The sequence below is a fragment of the Gopherus flavomarginatus genome, chromosome 5 (assembly GCF_025201925.1).
Source record: "Gopherus flavomarginatus isolate rGopFla2 chromosome 5, rGopFla2.mat.asm, whole genome shotgun sequence".
In the NCBI taxonomy this organism is placed as follows: Eukaryota; Metazoa; Chordata; order Testudines; family Testudinidae; genus Gopherus; species Gopherus flavomarginatus.
The window spans coordinates 135599605-135617458 of NC_066621.1; the positions used below are offsets into that span (position 1 = coordinate 135599605).

At 38.5% G+C, this 17854-nt stretch overlaps 1 protein-coding gene across 4 annotated transcripts in view; it reads right to left on the bottom strand.

Moving 5' to 3' along the window:
- Positions 1–245: 245 nt before the first annotated feature.
- The window catches only part of SETD3 (SET domain containing 3, actin histidine methyltransferase), a 74750-nt gene continuing 57141 nt past the window's right edge, over positions 246–17854 (bottom strand). For all 4 annotated transcript variants that reach the window (XM_050954160.1, XM_050954161.1, XM_050954159.1 and 1 more), the window contains 7 exons: positions 16200–16258; positions 15151–15265; positions 10048–10122; positions 7250–7416; positions 6131–6216; positions 3980–4140; positions 246–2748 (listed from right to left, as the gene is read on the bottom strand). In XM_050954160.1, coding sequence (XP_050810117.1) covers positions 2302–2748; positions 3980–4140; positions 6131–6216; positions 7250–7416; positions 10048–10122; positions 15151–15265; positions 16200–16258 — 1110 coding nt within the window. In that variant the 3' untranslated portion in view covers positions 246–2301. The remainder of the gene's footprint in view (positions 2749–3979; positions 4141–6130; positions 6217–7249; positions 7417–10047; positions 10123–15150; positions 15266–16199; positions 16259–17854) is intronic.

The window sequence follows — 17854 nt, forward strand, 5'->3', positions numbered from 1 at the left end:
TCCAACATGTTTTTCCTAGGTAACAAACAGATCAAAAATTGGAAAATGAGACCGCTTAATAGATCCAACATTTACCATGCTTCTCAGCATGATCACTCTTGATTTGACTAGTGCCCTCTGTGGAGTACTGAAATGTTTACCTGTGATAAGTTTCCCTTTTTCTCTCGCTATTAAGAGAAAGGCCATGTAAATATTACACAGGGTTCGGATTTTTTTTTTGTTTGTGTAATACACTTACTAGCAAAGACATTGTAGAACTATGCTTTATTCAAGAAAACCCACACATTCCTGCCTGTGGTCACCACAGGTTTTGTTAAGCCATAGTTAACAGCAAATATTGGAACAAAATACAGTGCATCAGAGTGAACCAAATCCTTTAGATTTTGGATTACAGTGAAAATGTTTAGAGAGAACTAGTTTCAGAATTTCATATCACCGTCTACGATATATGTGCAATAAAATTGGCAGACGCAGGAATGAAAGAGTATCGTTTCTAATAAAAGCTGAAGAATTGTGACTTTTGTATGACATTTACACTCTCAGGATGACAACGCATGCTGTTCTACCTACAAGCAGCATTTTAGTTACAAAAATATCGGTCCAGCCTCTAGTTACTTAGTGGGGAAACAATATCCCCAGTGTAATGGCAACATGCCATTCTCAGTGAAATATTTAGAAAAAACTATTTAACATTTTTTTTTTTTACATCTCATTGGATTCCAAAGTTGCTATGGCAATATGAAAGTCACTTCTTGACATGTGTATTGCACCAACGGTTAATGCAAAAGCACATTTTTCAAGTTGTAATGTAAAAGAGAAGCAAAAAATCTAAAATAAAAGACTGTAAATGTCAAAAGGTATTTTAATGCAACCAATCTTGGATAAACAAGTTGCTACATTCATTAAAGTTTAAGCAGTCAGCCAAGCTTGCCCAATCTTTCTATTATTTTGAAATTTCAAGATAAAATAGTCTAAAAGGGAAAGTCCTTAAAACTGAGCTCAGAATTGAGCTGTTTATTATTCACTCCTCCTAAACTGGGATTAAAAAAAAAAAAAAAAAAAGGTTTGACACTATCCTCACTTCAGTATTGCACTGAGCTGCAATTGCTTTCAGACAGAATTCACAATGTATATGAGAGGGGTGACCAATACTGCTGGATAGCAGACACAGCTAGCACTGGGGAGGTAACCCAACGTGCATCAGATCGCGACACAATTTAAATGGTAAGTATGTACCAGGGTTCATTTTGGTCTTCCCCAAACCAAAAATACTCCTGCTTACCTTTTCCTTCAGGAGAACAATCAAATGTTTCAGCCAATAGATGGAAGTTTAAATAAGTTTAAATGGTCACATTCAGTGTTACATCCAATACTACATAAAAATGAAAAAGTAAAAGACAGGAGTATTACTCAGCTTTTCGTTTTAATAATGCTTTTAGCCAGAAGTGTAGCTTTGAAAATCTCTAGCTAATTGTGAAAACGTGCAGAAGCTGGGAAGCAACCTCACTTTGAACCACACAGTTTAAAGCTGCGGCCTGGCCTATCTGCTTTCAAACTCTCCATTACCTTGCCAACGTTTAAATAAGAAGGTACCATTTTAAAATAAAAGTCAGCCTTTAAAATTAGGTGGATGATGTACTGTAGTAGCCTAACTTTGATTCAAGGAGAAAGATGAAATGTTTTTATACAGTAAACAAAACACAAAAGTAAACTGAAATCTTTAGAAATCACTGTAAGTGTATATAATTAGGATTCTCATCAACATTTAAAACTACTGAAAATAAGGTTGCCACCTTACCTTTTTAGGACTGGCGTACCTGGTTTTAAACAGGTTTTCCTCCAGTCTCCCAAGTTTCTGATCCTCTTATTCAGTTTTCTGCTGTACTGCTCTCCTACTTTCATGCTGAATACCGAGTCAGTCCTGCCTTCTGCTTTTCTTGGCAGGAGGCAGAGCAAGATTTTAATTTCAGTAGTCAGAGTGATAGAACAACAAAAGCACAGCAGATAGCAGAGCTTAATTCTTTCCCAAGAAGAAAATACATTTGTCCCAGAAAGGTCTGCAAAATCTTGCAAAGGCACCTTTTCCCCCCGTTTCTGCCTGAAAGCAAGATGGCAATCTTAATTGAAAAGGTATGATAAATTTTTTAAAATAACTTAAAAAATCATTTTTATATAAAGCAGCAAAAACATTTTCTTCTGCAGAAAGAGAAATGTTAACAAAGAAACACACCAATGTAAATGCACTGTTCATAAACTTCTGCTAATTTTAATTTCACAATGAAGTCAAACTTTATTTTATGACTATTCTTTAACCTCATCAGTACTGTCTGAAGAAGATTCTTTGGCATCTTCAGTGTATCTGTTGCTTTCCTCTTGATTTAGATTTTCATTTTCTGATTTGGTCCCATTAAGTAGAGTTTTTTCACCATTTACAAACCCATTCTCTGTGACTTCTGCATCAATAGCTTCATCAATCTTTAAGTCCCCTTGTTCCTCTGCTTCTTCCTCTAGGTTTCTCAAGACAATTGGGAGCCTAGAGTCTGCCACAGTGTTCTCTAGCAAGGCAATATTGCTTTCTTCATATTTAGGAAGTAGGGCTCCTTCTGCCATTTGTCTACTATAGTACTCTCTGTTAGCAGCTGCACTCTTCACTGCTTTCTCCAAAATCTCTTTTTCACCTAAACGCAATTTGATAGCCATTGTCGCATGGAAGGTAAGGTCATGGGTCTCCAAAAAGGATTTATCATCCTGGAGGAAAAAGAAGGAAGATTATTAATAAAATCCATCCAACATGTGTCGTGCAATAACAAAGGCTCCAGATCTGTAAGCTGATCCACACAGGCAGATTTTTATGCATGTATGGAGCCCTAGTGAAGTCCATGGGAATCCATAAAGGAGCACAGGTCCCCCAACATGGATCAGCTTTCAGAATCAAGTCAGTAAATTTTAAGGATAGCTGTAGTGAAAGCAAATAAAAAAGTGATACCCTTTCTAGATATGTTAGTCTAGTACAGGGGTGGGCAAACTTTTTGGCTCAAGGGCCATATCTGGGTGAGGAAGTTGCATGCAGGGACACGAACGTAGGACTGAAGTAGGGGGTACAGAGTGCAGGAGGGGGCTCAGGGCAAGGGGTTGGGGTGCAGGAGGGGTGCAGCAAGCGGTTAAGGGCTCAAGGCAGGGGTTTCGGGTGTGGGATGCAAGAGGGGGCTGGGGTGCAGGTTCTGGCCCGGTGCCACTAACCTCAAGCAGCTCCGGGATGGCAGCAGCGCACAGCAGGGCTAAGGTAGGTTTCCTGCCAGTCCTGGCACCGCACCGCTCCCAGAAGTGGCCAGCATGTCAGGCAGTGGCTCCTGGGGGTGGGGTGGGGCAGGTGGCTCCACTGCATGCTGTCCTCACCTGTGGGTACCACCCCTGAAGGTTCCATTGGCTGCGGTTCCCCGTTCCTAGCCAATGAGAGCTACAGGGGGCAATGTCTGTAGGCGAGGCCAGCTCACGAAGCCCTCTGCCCCCCCCCACCCCCCAGTGGCTGCAGGGACATGGTGCCAGCCGCTTCCAGGAGCCTGCCTTCGCCCTGCTGAGCCACGGGGCTGGCAATCCCGCGGGCCGGACTGAAAGCCCTGACGGGCCAGATCCAGCCCCTGGGCCGTAATTTGCCCTCCCCTGGTCCGGTAAATAATTTAGAAAATATAGAAACACACAGGAATTTAAAACTGATTCCACATTTTACTAGTGGAAAAGCAAGGAGCAACAATTTACAGAATCATTAAAACAAATTAAAACAGATTGCCAAAATCTTATGTACTTTTTCTTCTTTGGCTATTCCAAATAAACAGTAATTTAAAAAACAAGTGAAAAATGAATGGTCACATAACAAAGATAAACAAAATAAGATGGGGGAGGGAATGAAGTTGTTTTTTGCTAGGATCACCACGCAAAAACCTCAAGATTGCACAGAATTACAGGTTCTTGGTAGCTTTACCTCCACAGTAGTTTTGTAGGTTTTCAAAAGAAGGGATGCTCTGGCTTCAAGGAACGTCCAAAGTTTAACCTCATTGTCCCAGCTAACTGGAAACTCAGAGTTGCCCAGAGTGAAGATTTTGTCAATTGCATGCTCTCCTATTAAGTGTTCTTTCAGCTCTTCTGCAATAATTATGAAGAACAATATGTTAAAAAACAATCTTACCATTCACTACGGTAGTTGACAAAACTTAGAAAGCTTCATTTTCAATAACATGGATTTTATATTGCTTGAGAAAAAAAAAAATCTTCTCCCCTTAAAAGGAATGATTCAACAATCTGGATATTTCTATATTCCCCTCAAGGTAGCATCTGGAAATCTTGAGGTTAGCAGAAAAAGGAACCTTCAGCTCCATTCTTAAATAATGCTGTAAACATTTTGGCTTAAAATACACATCATAACTCTTACTTTGTATGCCAATTACAGATACAATGTCACATATAATCCTTGATGGTGATAAACAGAACAAGGGGGTGATACTTTAGAGTTGGGTGCACTCATATAATATCTCCCTGAAATGTTTATTTTATTGGATAAATAGCAATAGAGTTCTTTTTCTACTGTTAAAGGCTATTTCTTTCAGTTAAAAAAAAATATTGAATACTGTTGGTCAAAATACATCCATCAAATGTGCCTCAGGGAAAATGTCAAGTGGTTTGTGACAGCATTACACAAATTTCATTAATCACCAAACTCTCTCCTGCAAAGCAGTATATCACAAACTTCCAACATTACAAAAGTTGGTATTAGCATTTATAGAATAGACTTCAGTGACGTCTATTGTGTAAGTTTCATTTGTTGATGAAAGAGTTACTAAGGCAAGAGACTTCTCACCAACGGACCAATGATTCATGTCATACTGCTCCTCATTGAACAGTTTAAATACAGACAATAATTGCAGTTTTCATGCTGAGTGTCTAGGACACATACCTCAATTGCACACCAGCACATTTCATGATAATGTAGCAAATGCACTTCAGGTATATTTCCTAGAAGAGAAAATTCACCAATCCCTTCCACATCCCTCAAGAATTATGCTTATTATGTAATCATTATATCATTTCTCTTTGAAATCAAAAGAAGCTCAGTCCCAAAGTCCACACTACTTTAGAATTCTAAATGAAGCACAAGCCTATATACCAATAGTATCCCACAAACTTTTAGCATACGAAGCAACAGCTTTTGATCAATTAGAATGTACACACATATGAATCATTACTCTGCTATCTTTCCCCATAAAGCTGCTGTGAAAGAAATGGTTCATACCTATAACCTCCAAAAACAGGTTTTTGGATTATTTTCATAAATGCAAAAACAACAGCATATGCAAGATTAGGTACATAATTGTGCCTAATTAGCAAACAGTTGTGATTGTATCCACCAATTAAGTTATTACATGCACAAATTAGGTGCTCAGTTAATAAGGGTGCATACATTTTCCCTAGTGCAACTGCACACATGCATATTTGAAAGTTAGGCTCTGATAGTTTACTTCACAAGACAAGCTGATTATGAGTAACCAAAAATGTTGATTTAAATGTGCAAACTGCCAACTTTGAGGTGTGTCTTGGATTTCTGCTATAGTGCAGTATTTTCCAGTTCCATTCCCAGAAGAATCTGGTGGTAAAAGCTGACCGAAATGCTACAGCAAACTTTTGGACTCATATGACCTTGCACTGTGGGCCATTTTTTAGCCTCTGAATAAATAAGACTGGAGAGCAAAAGTAATCTATTGCAAATCACAAGTTGGAAAAAAGGCAGTGATGATGTACTATATGGTATCCTTCAAAATTAGAACATTCACCACACCTGCTGCTTGGTGGAGAAAGTCCCAAAAAATTCTCAAGCTGTCAGCTCACTCCTAATACCACATGACCCAAGAACGTAGACTGATGCAATTTTACATACTTTTCGAAAACTCAATGTCCTCTAATGATCCATTAATTTAAGAACGATGCAGAAGAGGACCATGTTCTGTTCTGTGTTCTCAATCCCTTTTCAATTTTCCCCTTAAAACATTCATTTTAAAGTTTTTTAGTTTTGTTTCATATGAACATCTCATCTTCCCACTTAAAAAAACCTCCATCAATAGGAATATTGTGAATGTTTTACCTTCACTCATACAAAACACTCGAAGGAAAGCCAGAAGCTGAGCAGAGATTGGAGGCTCAGTGGAGTGCAAGGCAAAAACACTGGAGCTGACAAAAAAAGTGAATGCAAATTAGACTGTGGTAGCTTCAACATGAAATCTTTAAAGTATGCTCGGATGCCACATTATTAAATTCTGAACAAATATGAGGTCACACCAATTTCTGAGTCTGAACTGAAGAAACTTCTTTTTCTGGGACAGGTTGGAGAACAATCACTTCTCCAATCAACAGGCAATTTTACACTTAAAATGACTTTTTATATGGTTTTAATAATAAATTCATGCTTGATTTGAGTAGCCAGACGAGTAATATATATAAAAATAATCTCACCTTAAGTGATGATTTCAAAATGTTAACAGCAGTATTATGATTAATGACTGATATTGAACCAATCAATTATTGACATACACCTCTACCTCGATATAATGCTGTCCATGGGAGCCAAAAAAATCTTACCGCATAATAGGTGAAACCGTGTTATATTGAAATTGTTTTGATCCACTGGAGTGTGCAGCCCAGCCCCCCTGGAGCACTGCTTTACCACATTATATCCAAATTCATGTTATATCAGGTGGCGTTATATCGAGGTAGTGGTGTAGTCAAAAACAGAAAGGCCCAGATAATAGTTTCCATTAGGACGGTTCCTTTCCCCTTGAAAAAAACAATGTTTCATGATTGCTGCCCACCATACTACAGTCTGAACTAACAGCAGTTTCTTCTAAGGAAAAATAGTTGAAACCACTATAGATAACAAATTGCGCACTGCAGGACATTTTGAGAAGGGATAGGGAAGAAATGAAAGCCACATATTGGTTCATATTTAACTCTTTCACAATTTTTACCCAAGCACTTAAAGAAAATTTAATTCCTCCTTGTATACACTCCAAACTAGATTATTTAGATCTGAGTAGTGCACTAAACTTCATTATCACAATATATTTCATTTGCTATGTAAACAGTCAAGATATTAGGCCTAAGGAAACTATTACAGAGCAATTTTAATAATGCACTACTGGACTGTATAAATTTTGAAATATTTTAAGCATGAAAGAAAAAACTCTGTTCATTCTGTTTTACTTACGTTGGAATGCCGGCACGAGCTAAGACTTCTGCCTTCATAGCATACAGCCTGTCACTTTTACTCACTCCAAGCTTTATTTTCACTCTGTCATGTGAATTATTATCAAAGAAAAAACCACTGTGGATCACAAATTCAGCATTCGACCGAGTGCCATAAAAAATGTAAATCTAGAAGGATGAAAAGAGAAGTGAAGGGGAGGGAGAGAGGGAAGCTTAAGATGTCAGTTTTGTGAGTTAATAAGTGGAAAATTATTTACTGAAAAAAGTTATATTGTCATGAAATACAATACTTATGTGGTTATATGACTAAAATGCATGTTTATTTTCATTTAATGATTCAAAATGCCATACAGTGTTGCCATAAGACTTCAAGGATGTTGTGAAATGTGTTCAAAATTTCCACATATTGAGATGGGCCCATTATTTTATACCCTGCATTCTATGGGAGATAACTGCTATGGTGTTAAGGATATTTAATATCATACAAAGACATCTTATAGGTATTCAGCTGATGCTTTCTATATTATCCCCATTTCCCCCAAACTTTTTCTAAGCCAAATTTGTACTTCAAGACTATTTATTCACCATTGTCCTTTTGCTTACAAAAAATATACTCCATATTTATAGATAGTAATGTTTTTTGTTCTAGGTGCCATACAAATGTAGACATGTTTCCTCTTACAGTTTACAATCTAAAATGCTAGATGGAACAGCATACACTGCAACAAATGTTTTAAAAGAACTGAGAATTTAAAGAAAAAAATCACTACAAGTTTATGCTGCAGTTTTTCAGCTAGCATTTGGCTGCATAAAGATATTGGTACAGCAAGCCCACAGCAATAGCTATTGCATTCTGAGCCACAAGGACTTTTTTTTTTATAATGGAATTGTCAACAGAAATAAGACATTTATCTTCTACGCAGATCCTATACAATCATTGCCTTTAGAAATAAAAACATCTTTTTAAAAAGTATATCTATCTATCTATGGAAGCCTGCTAATCAAGATATTCTTAAATAAGCTTGCATTATAAAGGCAACGATTCTATGAATGATAGTTCTATGATATATACAGATATAAGATACAGACCTAGGCAAGCCTTGGATACGATTAATACATTCATAGATTTTAAAGCCAGAAGTGATCATCTAATCTGACCTCTTGCATAACACAGGCCATAGGATTTCCCTGTACTAATTCCTACTTGAAATCCAACTACAGCATATTTTTTAGAAAAAGATGAAGGATAAGAAGAAAGGGACATATCTACTAAACATTCTTTTGAGTACAAAGGTTGTAATCCAAGGAGAAAACAGAACTAAAGAGGAGTTCAAATCCTGCACTCACAGATGAGTGCAAGGAACCTGGCTGGGAACCAAAAGTATCCCCAACAAATTAAGTATCTGAACACAGGATTCAAGCCCCTGCCAGTCAAGGTAACTCCATGCACAAACTGTTTGTATACACCTCTACCTTGATATAATGCTGCCCTCAGGAGCCAAAAAATCTTACCGCACTATAGGTGAAACCGTGTTATATCAAACTTGCTTTGATCCACCGGAGTGTGCAGCCCCGCCCCTCGGAGAACTGCTTTACCGCATTATATCCAAATTTGTGGTATATCGGGTTGTGTTATATTGGGGTAGAGGTGAACTATCTCAATCAGCTCAATTTAGAAGACAGATGCTTCTCCTCTTTAGAGAAATACTCCTTTAACAATTTAATACATATTTCTTAATAGACTGGATGTGAAAGATGTGAGATCAGCATCTTTCCACTCATATCTTCAGAATACACCGTGGGACTTGATGCATGTCTTGTCTACATTACACTGGACTGGTGCTGAACACTGCTTAGTTTGTCCTTGGATCAGTGAACAACTAGCATCCAAGGCTACATTTGCAACTAAACTGTGCTCAACGCCCCTCCATCAGTACCTGTTTTCAGCAACAGGTACTTTTCCTGATGTAGGTAAAGCTTTAGAGTTTTGCTCTTTCTATTTTAATGGTTGGACCGATTAGTCTTAATCCAGGATGATTACTTTCAAGCTCCTTTCTCATTCTAACTGAAGTTTTGGGGTACACACAGCACAGGCCAAATATCTCCTGGACCAATGGTCTTTGTCTATTGGGTTGTTGATAACAGCTCCTCCTCTTATCTGTTGACTGGACAAGTACTAGACTATCACAAATAGTCAAATAAAAACTATGCAGACATTTCAGACAGAAAAAAGCACTGAACAAAACCAAGAGGGAGAGTTCCACCGCCTGCTATTGCTGATAGAAACGGCATTGAGGGCAGTTTTGGGTATGAACCTTTAACAACCACATCTAAGATTTCTAGATCAGTGGCCTGCACAGTGTACACTCCCCAGTGATTAAATACATGAAATGGTTATTACTCAGGAGGAAGCTTGCAACTCCTACAGTGGAGATTTGCAAAGATGATTGTGTGACAGAGAATGTATTGTGTTCATTATTTTGACAACTGTAGTTTAATTTATTTAGCTTTATTAATACTTTACAAAGTATTATCCAACTACAACGAAAACCTTGGTTATACACTCTGCTATTAAATCTTCACAGAGAAATACTGAGCACTCCTTTTTGTGCAGATTATATTTGCAGATTAGCAAGGCTTTTCTGCAGCTAATAAAAACAGAGTTTAGTTATCAAGTAGACAAGCAGATGTTTGTGTGAAATCTTCACCCTTTTCATCAAGATAGTCAGTTGCATGAACAATACATTTCTGCATAAAAGTCACCAAATAGCCATGGCATAGATAACTGTCTCACATTACCTGTTCTCCAGCCTTAAAATCCTGAAGCGCTACACACTCACAACGGTCATCTTCTAAATTGTAGCCAGTTGTGATCTACCCAAGGGAAAAAAAGTAATGAGTCTTTAACATGTTACATTTCTTTCCTCCCTATTTTCATAAAGTTGCCTTTTATTGGAGATGGATATTACCTAAAGTAATTGCACATCCTGCTTTTCCTTCACCTGACACAACATGGTTGGTACTAAATGTTTTATGAATCTTAAGCAATCATTTCTTAGTTAGGAACATTAAAAATCTCTGCACTAGAGAAGATCAAGGAAGGAAATTACTAACCTGAAGTAAATGGAAAGCTCTGAGGGAAGTACCCTCCACAGACCAACAGTTGCTGGTCCCTAGCTAAATCCAGTAGCTTATTATAAAGTTCCTGAGTTTTAAGTCACTCCTGTGAGGCACACTGGAGCGCTGCGCTGAGTGTGCTACATTCTGTGTCAGACCCTTCAACTATCAATGCATTTTCGATCTCTCTCAAAGAAAGAGGAGTGGATAACTGGGAATCTTTAAGGGATATCATCTTCAGAGAACTCCAATTTACTTGCAAATAATTCCTTTATCTAAAGTTAAGCAATTATTCTCAAATACTGAAGAGATTTTTCTGTGGGAGCAGACGGGTGGGGGTGGGGAGATTCTTTACCATACCCTGAATATGTTTCTTTTAAAAATCATGAAAATAAAAATGCTTATATTAATAAGTAAAGCCATCCTAAAACGTATCTTTTTTAAAACGTTAAATCTAGTATGTTCTTGACTAACAACATTCAACATGGACTCTATCATAAAGGATTCAGAGACCACGCTAGACATAAGGAAGTTGTGCAATCAGGAAACAACTTTTGTGACAAGTATTCTGAATTTAGTGTTTACACAACTACATTGTAGTAAAAATAGGTTGTGAACCTGTGGGACAATCTGCAAAAAGCCACAGATTTTCTCTCTAGAGCTTGTGGCTTCATTAGAACTTTGTTTTCATTTATAGAAATTATGTTTGAACACAGGTACTATACTGTGACTGCCATCTTGGATTTGCTTTGTCTGAGGAGAGAGCCCCTTAGGCTACTTTGAAAGGTTGGCTGGTAGTTTACATATTAATAATTTTTGCTTGCATATTCAATCATGCATTTGTAAGCCAAAACAATGCTTTCATAGTGACCACAGGGAACTCTTCTCAGACACTGCAAATCCAAAATGGTAGCCATAAGCAGAGCCCTGTGGGACACACATAATGGCACTGTATATAGATGCAAAAGTTTCACACATTCATGTAATACATTTTTGAGCTGTGGCAAGTCCTTTATACACTTTCTTTGTAGCCTAGATCATCCAGTTTGATTTGATGCATAACACAGGCCACAGTCATCTAAGTTCCTTTTCAGGTGCACGGCCGTGCAGCAGCCTATTAAGTGCTACACAGGCATTCAGGGCTGCGGTGGGGAGAGATGACTCTTCCTCAGCCCCAGATCTACCGTGCCTGGGAGGAGAGGAGCACCTCCCTCTGGCCCCAGCCCAGCCCTGGACCTGCCGCATCCAGGGGGAGAGGAGCCCCTTCCTCTGGCCCCAGCCCAGCCCTGGACCTGCCGCGTCCAGGGGGAGAGGAGCCTCTCCCTCTGGCCCCAGCCCAGCCCTGGACCTGCCGCATCCAGGGGGAGAGATGCCCATCCCTGGACCTGCCGCGTCCAGGGGGAGAGGTGCCCAGCCCTGGACCTGCCACATCTGGGGGGGGAGGAGCCCCTCCCTCTGGCCTCCCAGCCTAGCCCTGGCCTGGACCTGCTGCGTCTGTGGGGAGAGGCACCCTTCCCCTGGCCCCAAGCCTGGATCCGTTGCGGCTAGGGGGAGAGTGACAGAAGGAAATCCTTGATGCTATCTGAAAAGCTTCATATGTCTTGAACAGTTTCCTTAGCTGCTTCATAAATTCAAAGAAACCATTTTCAAATTTTAAAAAACAAACAAAACAAAACAAACCCTTAAAATCTTCTAAAATGATTTCAGAGAGAATTTGAAGCATCTATGGATTGCTAGATGTAGGCAGAAGGATTCTGTATGTCTTAGAGAGTGCTGCAAATTTGCTGAGTGTGTGTTTCACTAGACTGCCAAACTTTAAAAAATAATACCACTTCTAATGGGCTTCTCTGCAAAGTCCAATACAGTGCTAGACTCATGATTTACAAAGTTAACTAAGACAGGGGATATAGTAAGAAAATGAGCACTGGAGTTGCTTCCTTTTCCAGAAGATGGATAACCAGTTGTCTCCCCCTTTAGGTACACTGCTGAAGCAGGCCAGTTCATGGATATCAAGTTGTAAAGGGGGAAGTAGTAGTTTGCTTGGCCAGTGATTTGATAAGGATGGCCCCAGCCCAGTAGGCATAATTTAGTTTATTCATTCAAAGCTCAAGTAGCAAGTAATCAACCTTTGACTGTGAAAATACAATCCCACTGAAGAATAACAATGAGAAATGCATGAAGACAAATATTTTGACGTAGTTCTTAGGCTGATCTAATTAGTAGTGTCAGAAGCAAGAAAAAGCTGGATGGCCCTAATGCCAGCTAAAATCCAAAGAGCATTTTATAATTTAGCATGTGGAAAAAAGACATAACAGGGACTGAATGAAGGGGCATTTCAACACTACCTTTGGAACAGACATTGTAGAATGCAACACCGTCTTTTTCATATATTCATGCAGTGAGTCAAGAGTTCACTTGATGTATTTCATCGGGATGTGCTATAATCAGAGCAAAGAGACTCCCACTTGCTCCTCCAAAGCCTACTATAATGCATAATTTTGGAGAGATGAGTAAAACTGATCTCTGGGGGTATTACTCCTACTTCTGATAATTTAAGTAATCTAAACTTGTAATGAGAAGAAAGAGTTCAAACAGAGCTTTTCTATTTCAACAGAGCCAATAACATTCAGCTCCTAAAATTTGCAGCTACATTCTCTGTTTATGTATTGATATATATTTCCTTCAGAGTAAACTACTCAAACATAAGTAATATGAACAACTGATTAGAGACCTCTCCACTTTACCCTTACAGTTTGGGTCCACAAGCTGTCTCTGCACCAAATCTATTCACCAAGTAGCATAACAAAAACATACTTTACTAATATCAGCAGAAGCTTGAAATAATTAAAACAACCTGCTTGACCTTGCTTTTAATATGGGCTAGCTAAGTTTAATTTTTTTCTTAGAAGCGTCATTTGTCTTCCCTCTTTTTAAATCTCAACTTTTGAAGGCACTCATTAAAGGACCATCCATGTGAAAATGAACAAATTTCTCCAAAAGCGTCAAGGAAGAAGAGGGCAATGAGAATTACTGTAAGCAACATCTAAGCCTTCCAGGAGGGTTTTTGCTTTTTAAATTGTTTTATGAAGTTTAAGAAATATTGTATACTTGAGGCTAGTCAAACACTAAACCTATCCTTGAAACAAAGTAAGAGAGCTACCAGATTCTGCAACAAGTACTCAGTTGTAAAAGGCACTGGGGTTAAAGAAAAACATACATAATAAATAACCATTTCAACGGGAGAGAATAAAAGAGAAAAATCATCATCCAGGACTGAATTCCACTGTATTTGATACAGCCAGTCATAGTGATATCCTCTATAAAGAAACCCGTTGTATGATCTAATAAACCAAACTGTTAATATCAATAGAAAAATGCAAATCATTACTATAGCCTGATTGAGCATAGCTTCACTCATGACAATACTACTGCTAACACATGCTGACCTGTCATCCACATCAATTCTCCCTTACAGGGACCAGATTACTAAAATATGGAAGAACGAATAGGTCATATTTGCAGTTTACAGAAGTCACCCGCCTACTTACTTATAATATAATTTGAAAGTAGAAACTGAAATATATAAAAGCTTTGTGAAAGCAGCAAAGAATCCTGTGGCACCTTGTAGACTAACAGACATTTTGGAGCATGAACTTTCGTGGGTGAATACCCACTTTGTCAGATGCATGCTTTGTGGTAGGCTAAACAAGACTGGCAAACCATTCTCTTGTGAATTCTCATTTCATCAGTTCAAAATTGACCAATCCGTTATCAAGTCAAGACTTGGTCCTCTATGAGCTAGGAGGAAATCTCAGGCAAGCCAAAACGTCAGCAGGTCTGACTTTCTATATACACATGCCATCTTTTAAATGTTAAGTGTTAAGTAGTGTTTCTTTGATGTACTAACAGATGTACTGGTTTTGTTGAACTAGATTTTGTTCTTGCCGTTGCTGCCTCCATAACAAGGCTCTTTGGGCATGGTTAAGAGCAGGCAGCATTGCTTAGTTTCAAATTTCTATCCACTCTCTCTTGTGGTAGCCAGGACCAGGGCCAGCTCCAGGCCCCAGCGTGCCAAGCGCGTGCTTGGGGCGGCATGCCACGGGGGGCGCTCTGCTGGTTGCCAGGAGGGCGGCCGGCGGCTCCGGTGGACCTCCTGCAGGCGTCCCTGCTGAGGGTCCGCTGGTCCTGTGGCTCCGGTGGAGCATCCACAGGCACACCTGCGGGAGGTCCACCGGAGCCGCGGGACCAGTGAGCGGCAGAGCGCTCCCCGCGGCGTGCCGCCGTGCTTGGGGCAGCGAAATGGCTAGAGCCAGCCCTGGCCAGGACACAGATGCTTTGAGACACAACCTCCATCGTCGTCTGTTTTTATATACTCAGTACAAAAGTATCTAGTCTCATGAAAACCTTTGTTAGCAACATCAGTATGTGTGAAGATTAGAAATATTCAAATTTGCTGGAAAGAATCTGATATCAAGTCTGTCTTGTATCACTGGAAATTCTTCCCCAAGCCGCACACTTGTAAAAGTGCAAGAAAAAAGAAAAAACTATGCATGATTTGAAATTACATATAGAAGTCTCTTAAGTATGAAGGATTTTCTCACTGAAAAAGTTATTTCAAGATATTTAACAAGTTGTCATTTCTTTAAGATGGTTGCTTTTGAGGGTCAGCAGGGAAGATGGAATCCCTGTTTTAAGAAAAGTAGGTATTAAAATGTGCAACGGTAATTGAAATGGTTTAATATATTAAGTTCTAAAGCTTCTTATCCACATCGAAGAAATGCTTACCAGACCATTGATGTGATTACACATGTCCCATAAAGGAATCAGAGCCAAGGTAACTCGGGAACCATCTTCAGTTGGAATCTGGTTTTGTCGTGTCATAACAGAGGAAACTGCCCATCTGCAAAGAATACAAACTTCAAGATTTCATTGTTTAAACACAGCCAGTTGATCAGCTGCAACCCAAAAAGAAATCAACAGTTTAGATGAGCATTTCCAAACTTTTCCCCCAAAGAACAGAAAACATTCAGATCTCCATTTATGTAAAAATTTAAATAGTGTGCCCTTCCCATATGCCACAAAGTATCAGAATTTCCTGTATAGTACTTTAGTCTATTCACTCAACTAATCCAGAATTTTGAAAACTGAGGTATTAAAAAACTGGCCAATACAATCCTTTTTAAAATGCATTCCTTTATCATTCACATTTTGGTCAACTTCACACTTAAATTGACACCTTCCTCCCACCCTCCCAGTGAAGGAAACATCTGCGGAGATACCATCCCAAAGTAAGTAACAAAAGGACTAAAAGATCCCTATGAGAGAGCTCATGAATTCCTCTTATTTATGATATTTTATCATTTTAACTCAATTCAAGCTCCCTCTTATCTGAACTAATTCCACTTCTTAAAACACCTCCAAAATGCACTCAGACTTCACATGCATAGGAAGAGTTTTCCAGGTCTCATTCCAAATATCACTTCCGAGGTAATATATGCTGGTAAAACCTTTTCTGAAAAATAAAGAGGCTTAAACGCCAGAATAAAAGTTATCTAAAAACTACACAACACCACACTAATCTCAGGCTGTCACGTATCATTTGGCTAAATTAACTTCTCTTCTTACCCTAGATTAATGACAATTTCTATACGACTGTTGAAACAGGACACTTACCCTATTCTTTGTTGTTTCTAAAAAGAGTACCAGTGGGCAGCATACACTGATGTTTTAAATGGTTTAGCGAACAGGGTTGGTTTTCCCCTCCCGCTTCCTAGTGAAGCATTTCTCACTTTTCAAGATCCCAAGATTCACTTTAAAAAAAACAGCACACCAACCTGTAGTCATCATAAGTGAAAGAATCCTTTAAGGGCAGTTTGCTGGCATTAGGATGGGTCTGGGATGGGGGGGAAAAAAAAAATCAGAAATCAGTCAGCAGAATTTTCATTATTTAGCTGCCTAACAGATCCTAACAAGAGCCAAATGAAGCAGGAGGCGTCCAGCCGCGCTGCAGAGGGATCATCATGCTATTATGCTCTCATACATCACTGTCAACTTAATTTGTTGTGCCCAGCAGCCGCCATAAATCTGTTTCTTCATATTTCAAGATTGGAACCCATAGACACCACACAAAATTAAAATTTAAGGTGGACTGACTCCATAAAGGTAGAAAACAATCAACCTCACAAAACCTAAACAAGACATGAACATTAGGTTTCAACAAATTCTACAATCCCCTCTCCTATCCTGGAATCTTAATTCTGCATCTTATATATGGAGACTGAATTTATTCTAAGTCTTTCTTTCCTTCGTTGTAGCCACAAAGGATTTATTCACAGTTATGCCACACTTTAGGAATCTCAATAGATTAAAATATTTAAATAAATAGTTTTAGTGACTAGTATAGTTAGGGTTTAGTGAAGCAACTATATGTAGAGACATTCATCCAGAAGTAGGGTAATTATTTTTTCTTACATTATTTATCAGATTAGATATAAAAGTTATATACATACCTTAGTTGACATTAGCAAATGAAGTACTGTGGTTAAAAAAAGTTTTTTAAACCTGTAAATCCTGTCACTCGTTTCTGGTAAATGAAGTATACAATATGCAGTATGTCTAAAATAGCCTATCATACATTTTCTAAAAAGACTTGGACTTTTCAACCACTTTAAAACTTTATACCAATTAACAGACTGAAAGCTATATGACTATAATTTTAATCTTCCGTTTCAATTAAGTCTGCAGAAAGATTGCAGTAAGCAATCAAATGAACAAATGGTTATTTCTTAATATATAAATGAATTTTTGCTTGGCTGTATCTTTGCAACACTGTTAATACATGAAGCTCCATGTAGTATGCAGTTTTTACTCTTGACGCATTAGTATCACAAGTGCATGGTAATTTATCATCTCTCACTGTAATGTAGTTGCTGGCACTGTGTGCAGGACAGTAGGGGATGAGGTAAAAGTGGCTCAAACCGTAAATCAATTAGAAAACAAAAGCTTGTGCTCAGTGCACAATTTTAGGCAAATTATACATTACAAAAGACTGCCAATTGGGTGTTAGGTCCCAGGTGTCTGCTCTCCCCAATCCCGGTAGTTAACCCTTTGGCTGGATTAACTCTGAAATTGATCATTTTCAAGTAAAAAGTTAATAATTTGAGCCTTTATTTTAAGAATTCAGTGTGAACGTCTACATTTCTATAGGATTTTAATATCTATATATGTTTTACATTGCACAGCAAATTACATATGTTTAAACTTAACAGCACATTTTACAAAACGATTTCTCTTTCTCACAAAGCCACTAACACAATATTGAGCCACAAGCAGCATTCTTTAGGAGGCGTTCTTTCCCACCAAACTATACCATAATAAGAAGATGAACATGCTAGAATCTGAGATAGCTGAAATGATGTATTCCGTTACAATTCTAAAAAACTCTATTTCTTTATGACAACTTAATTTCCATTTTGATTAGCAGTATACT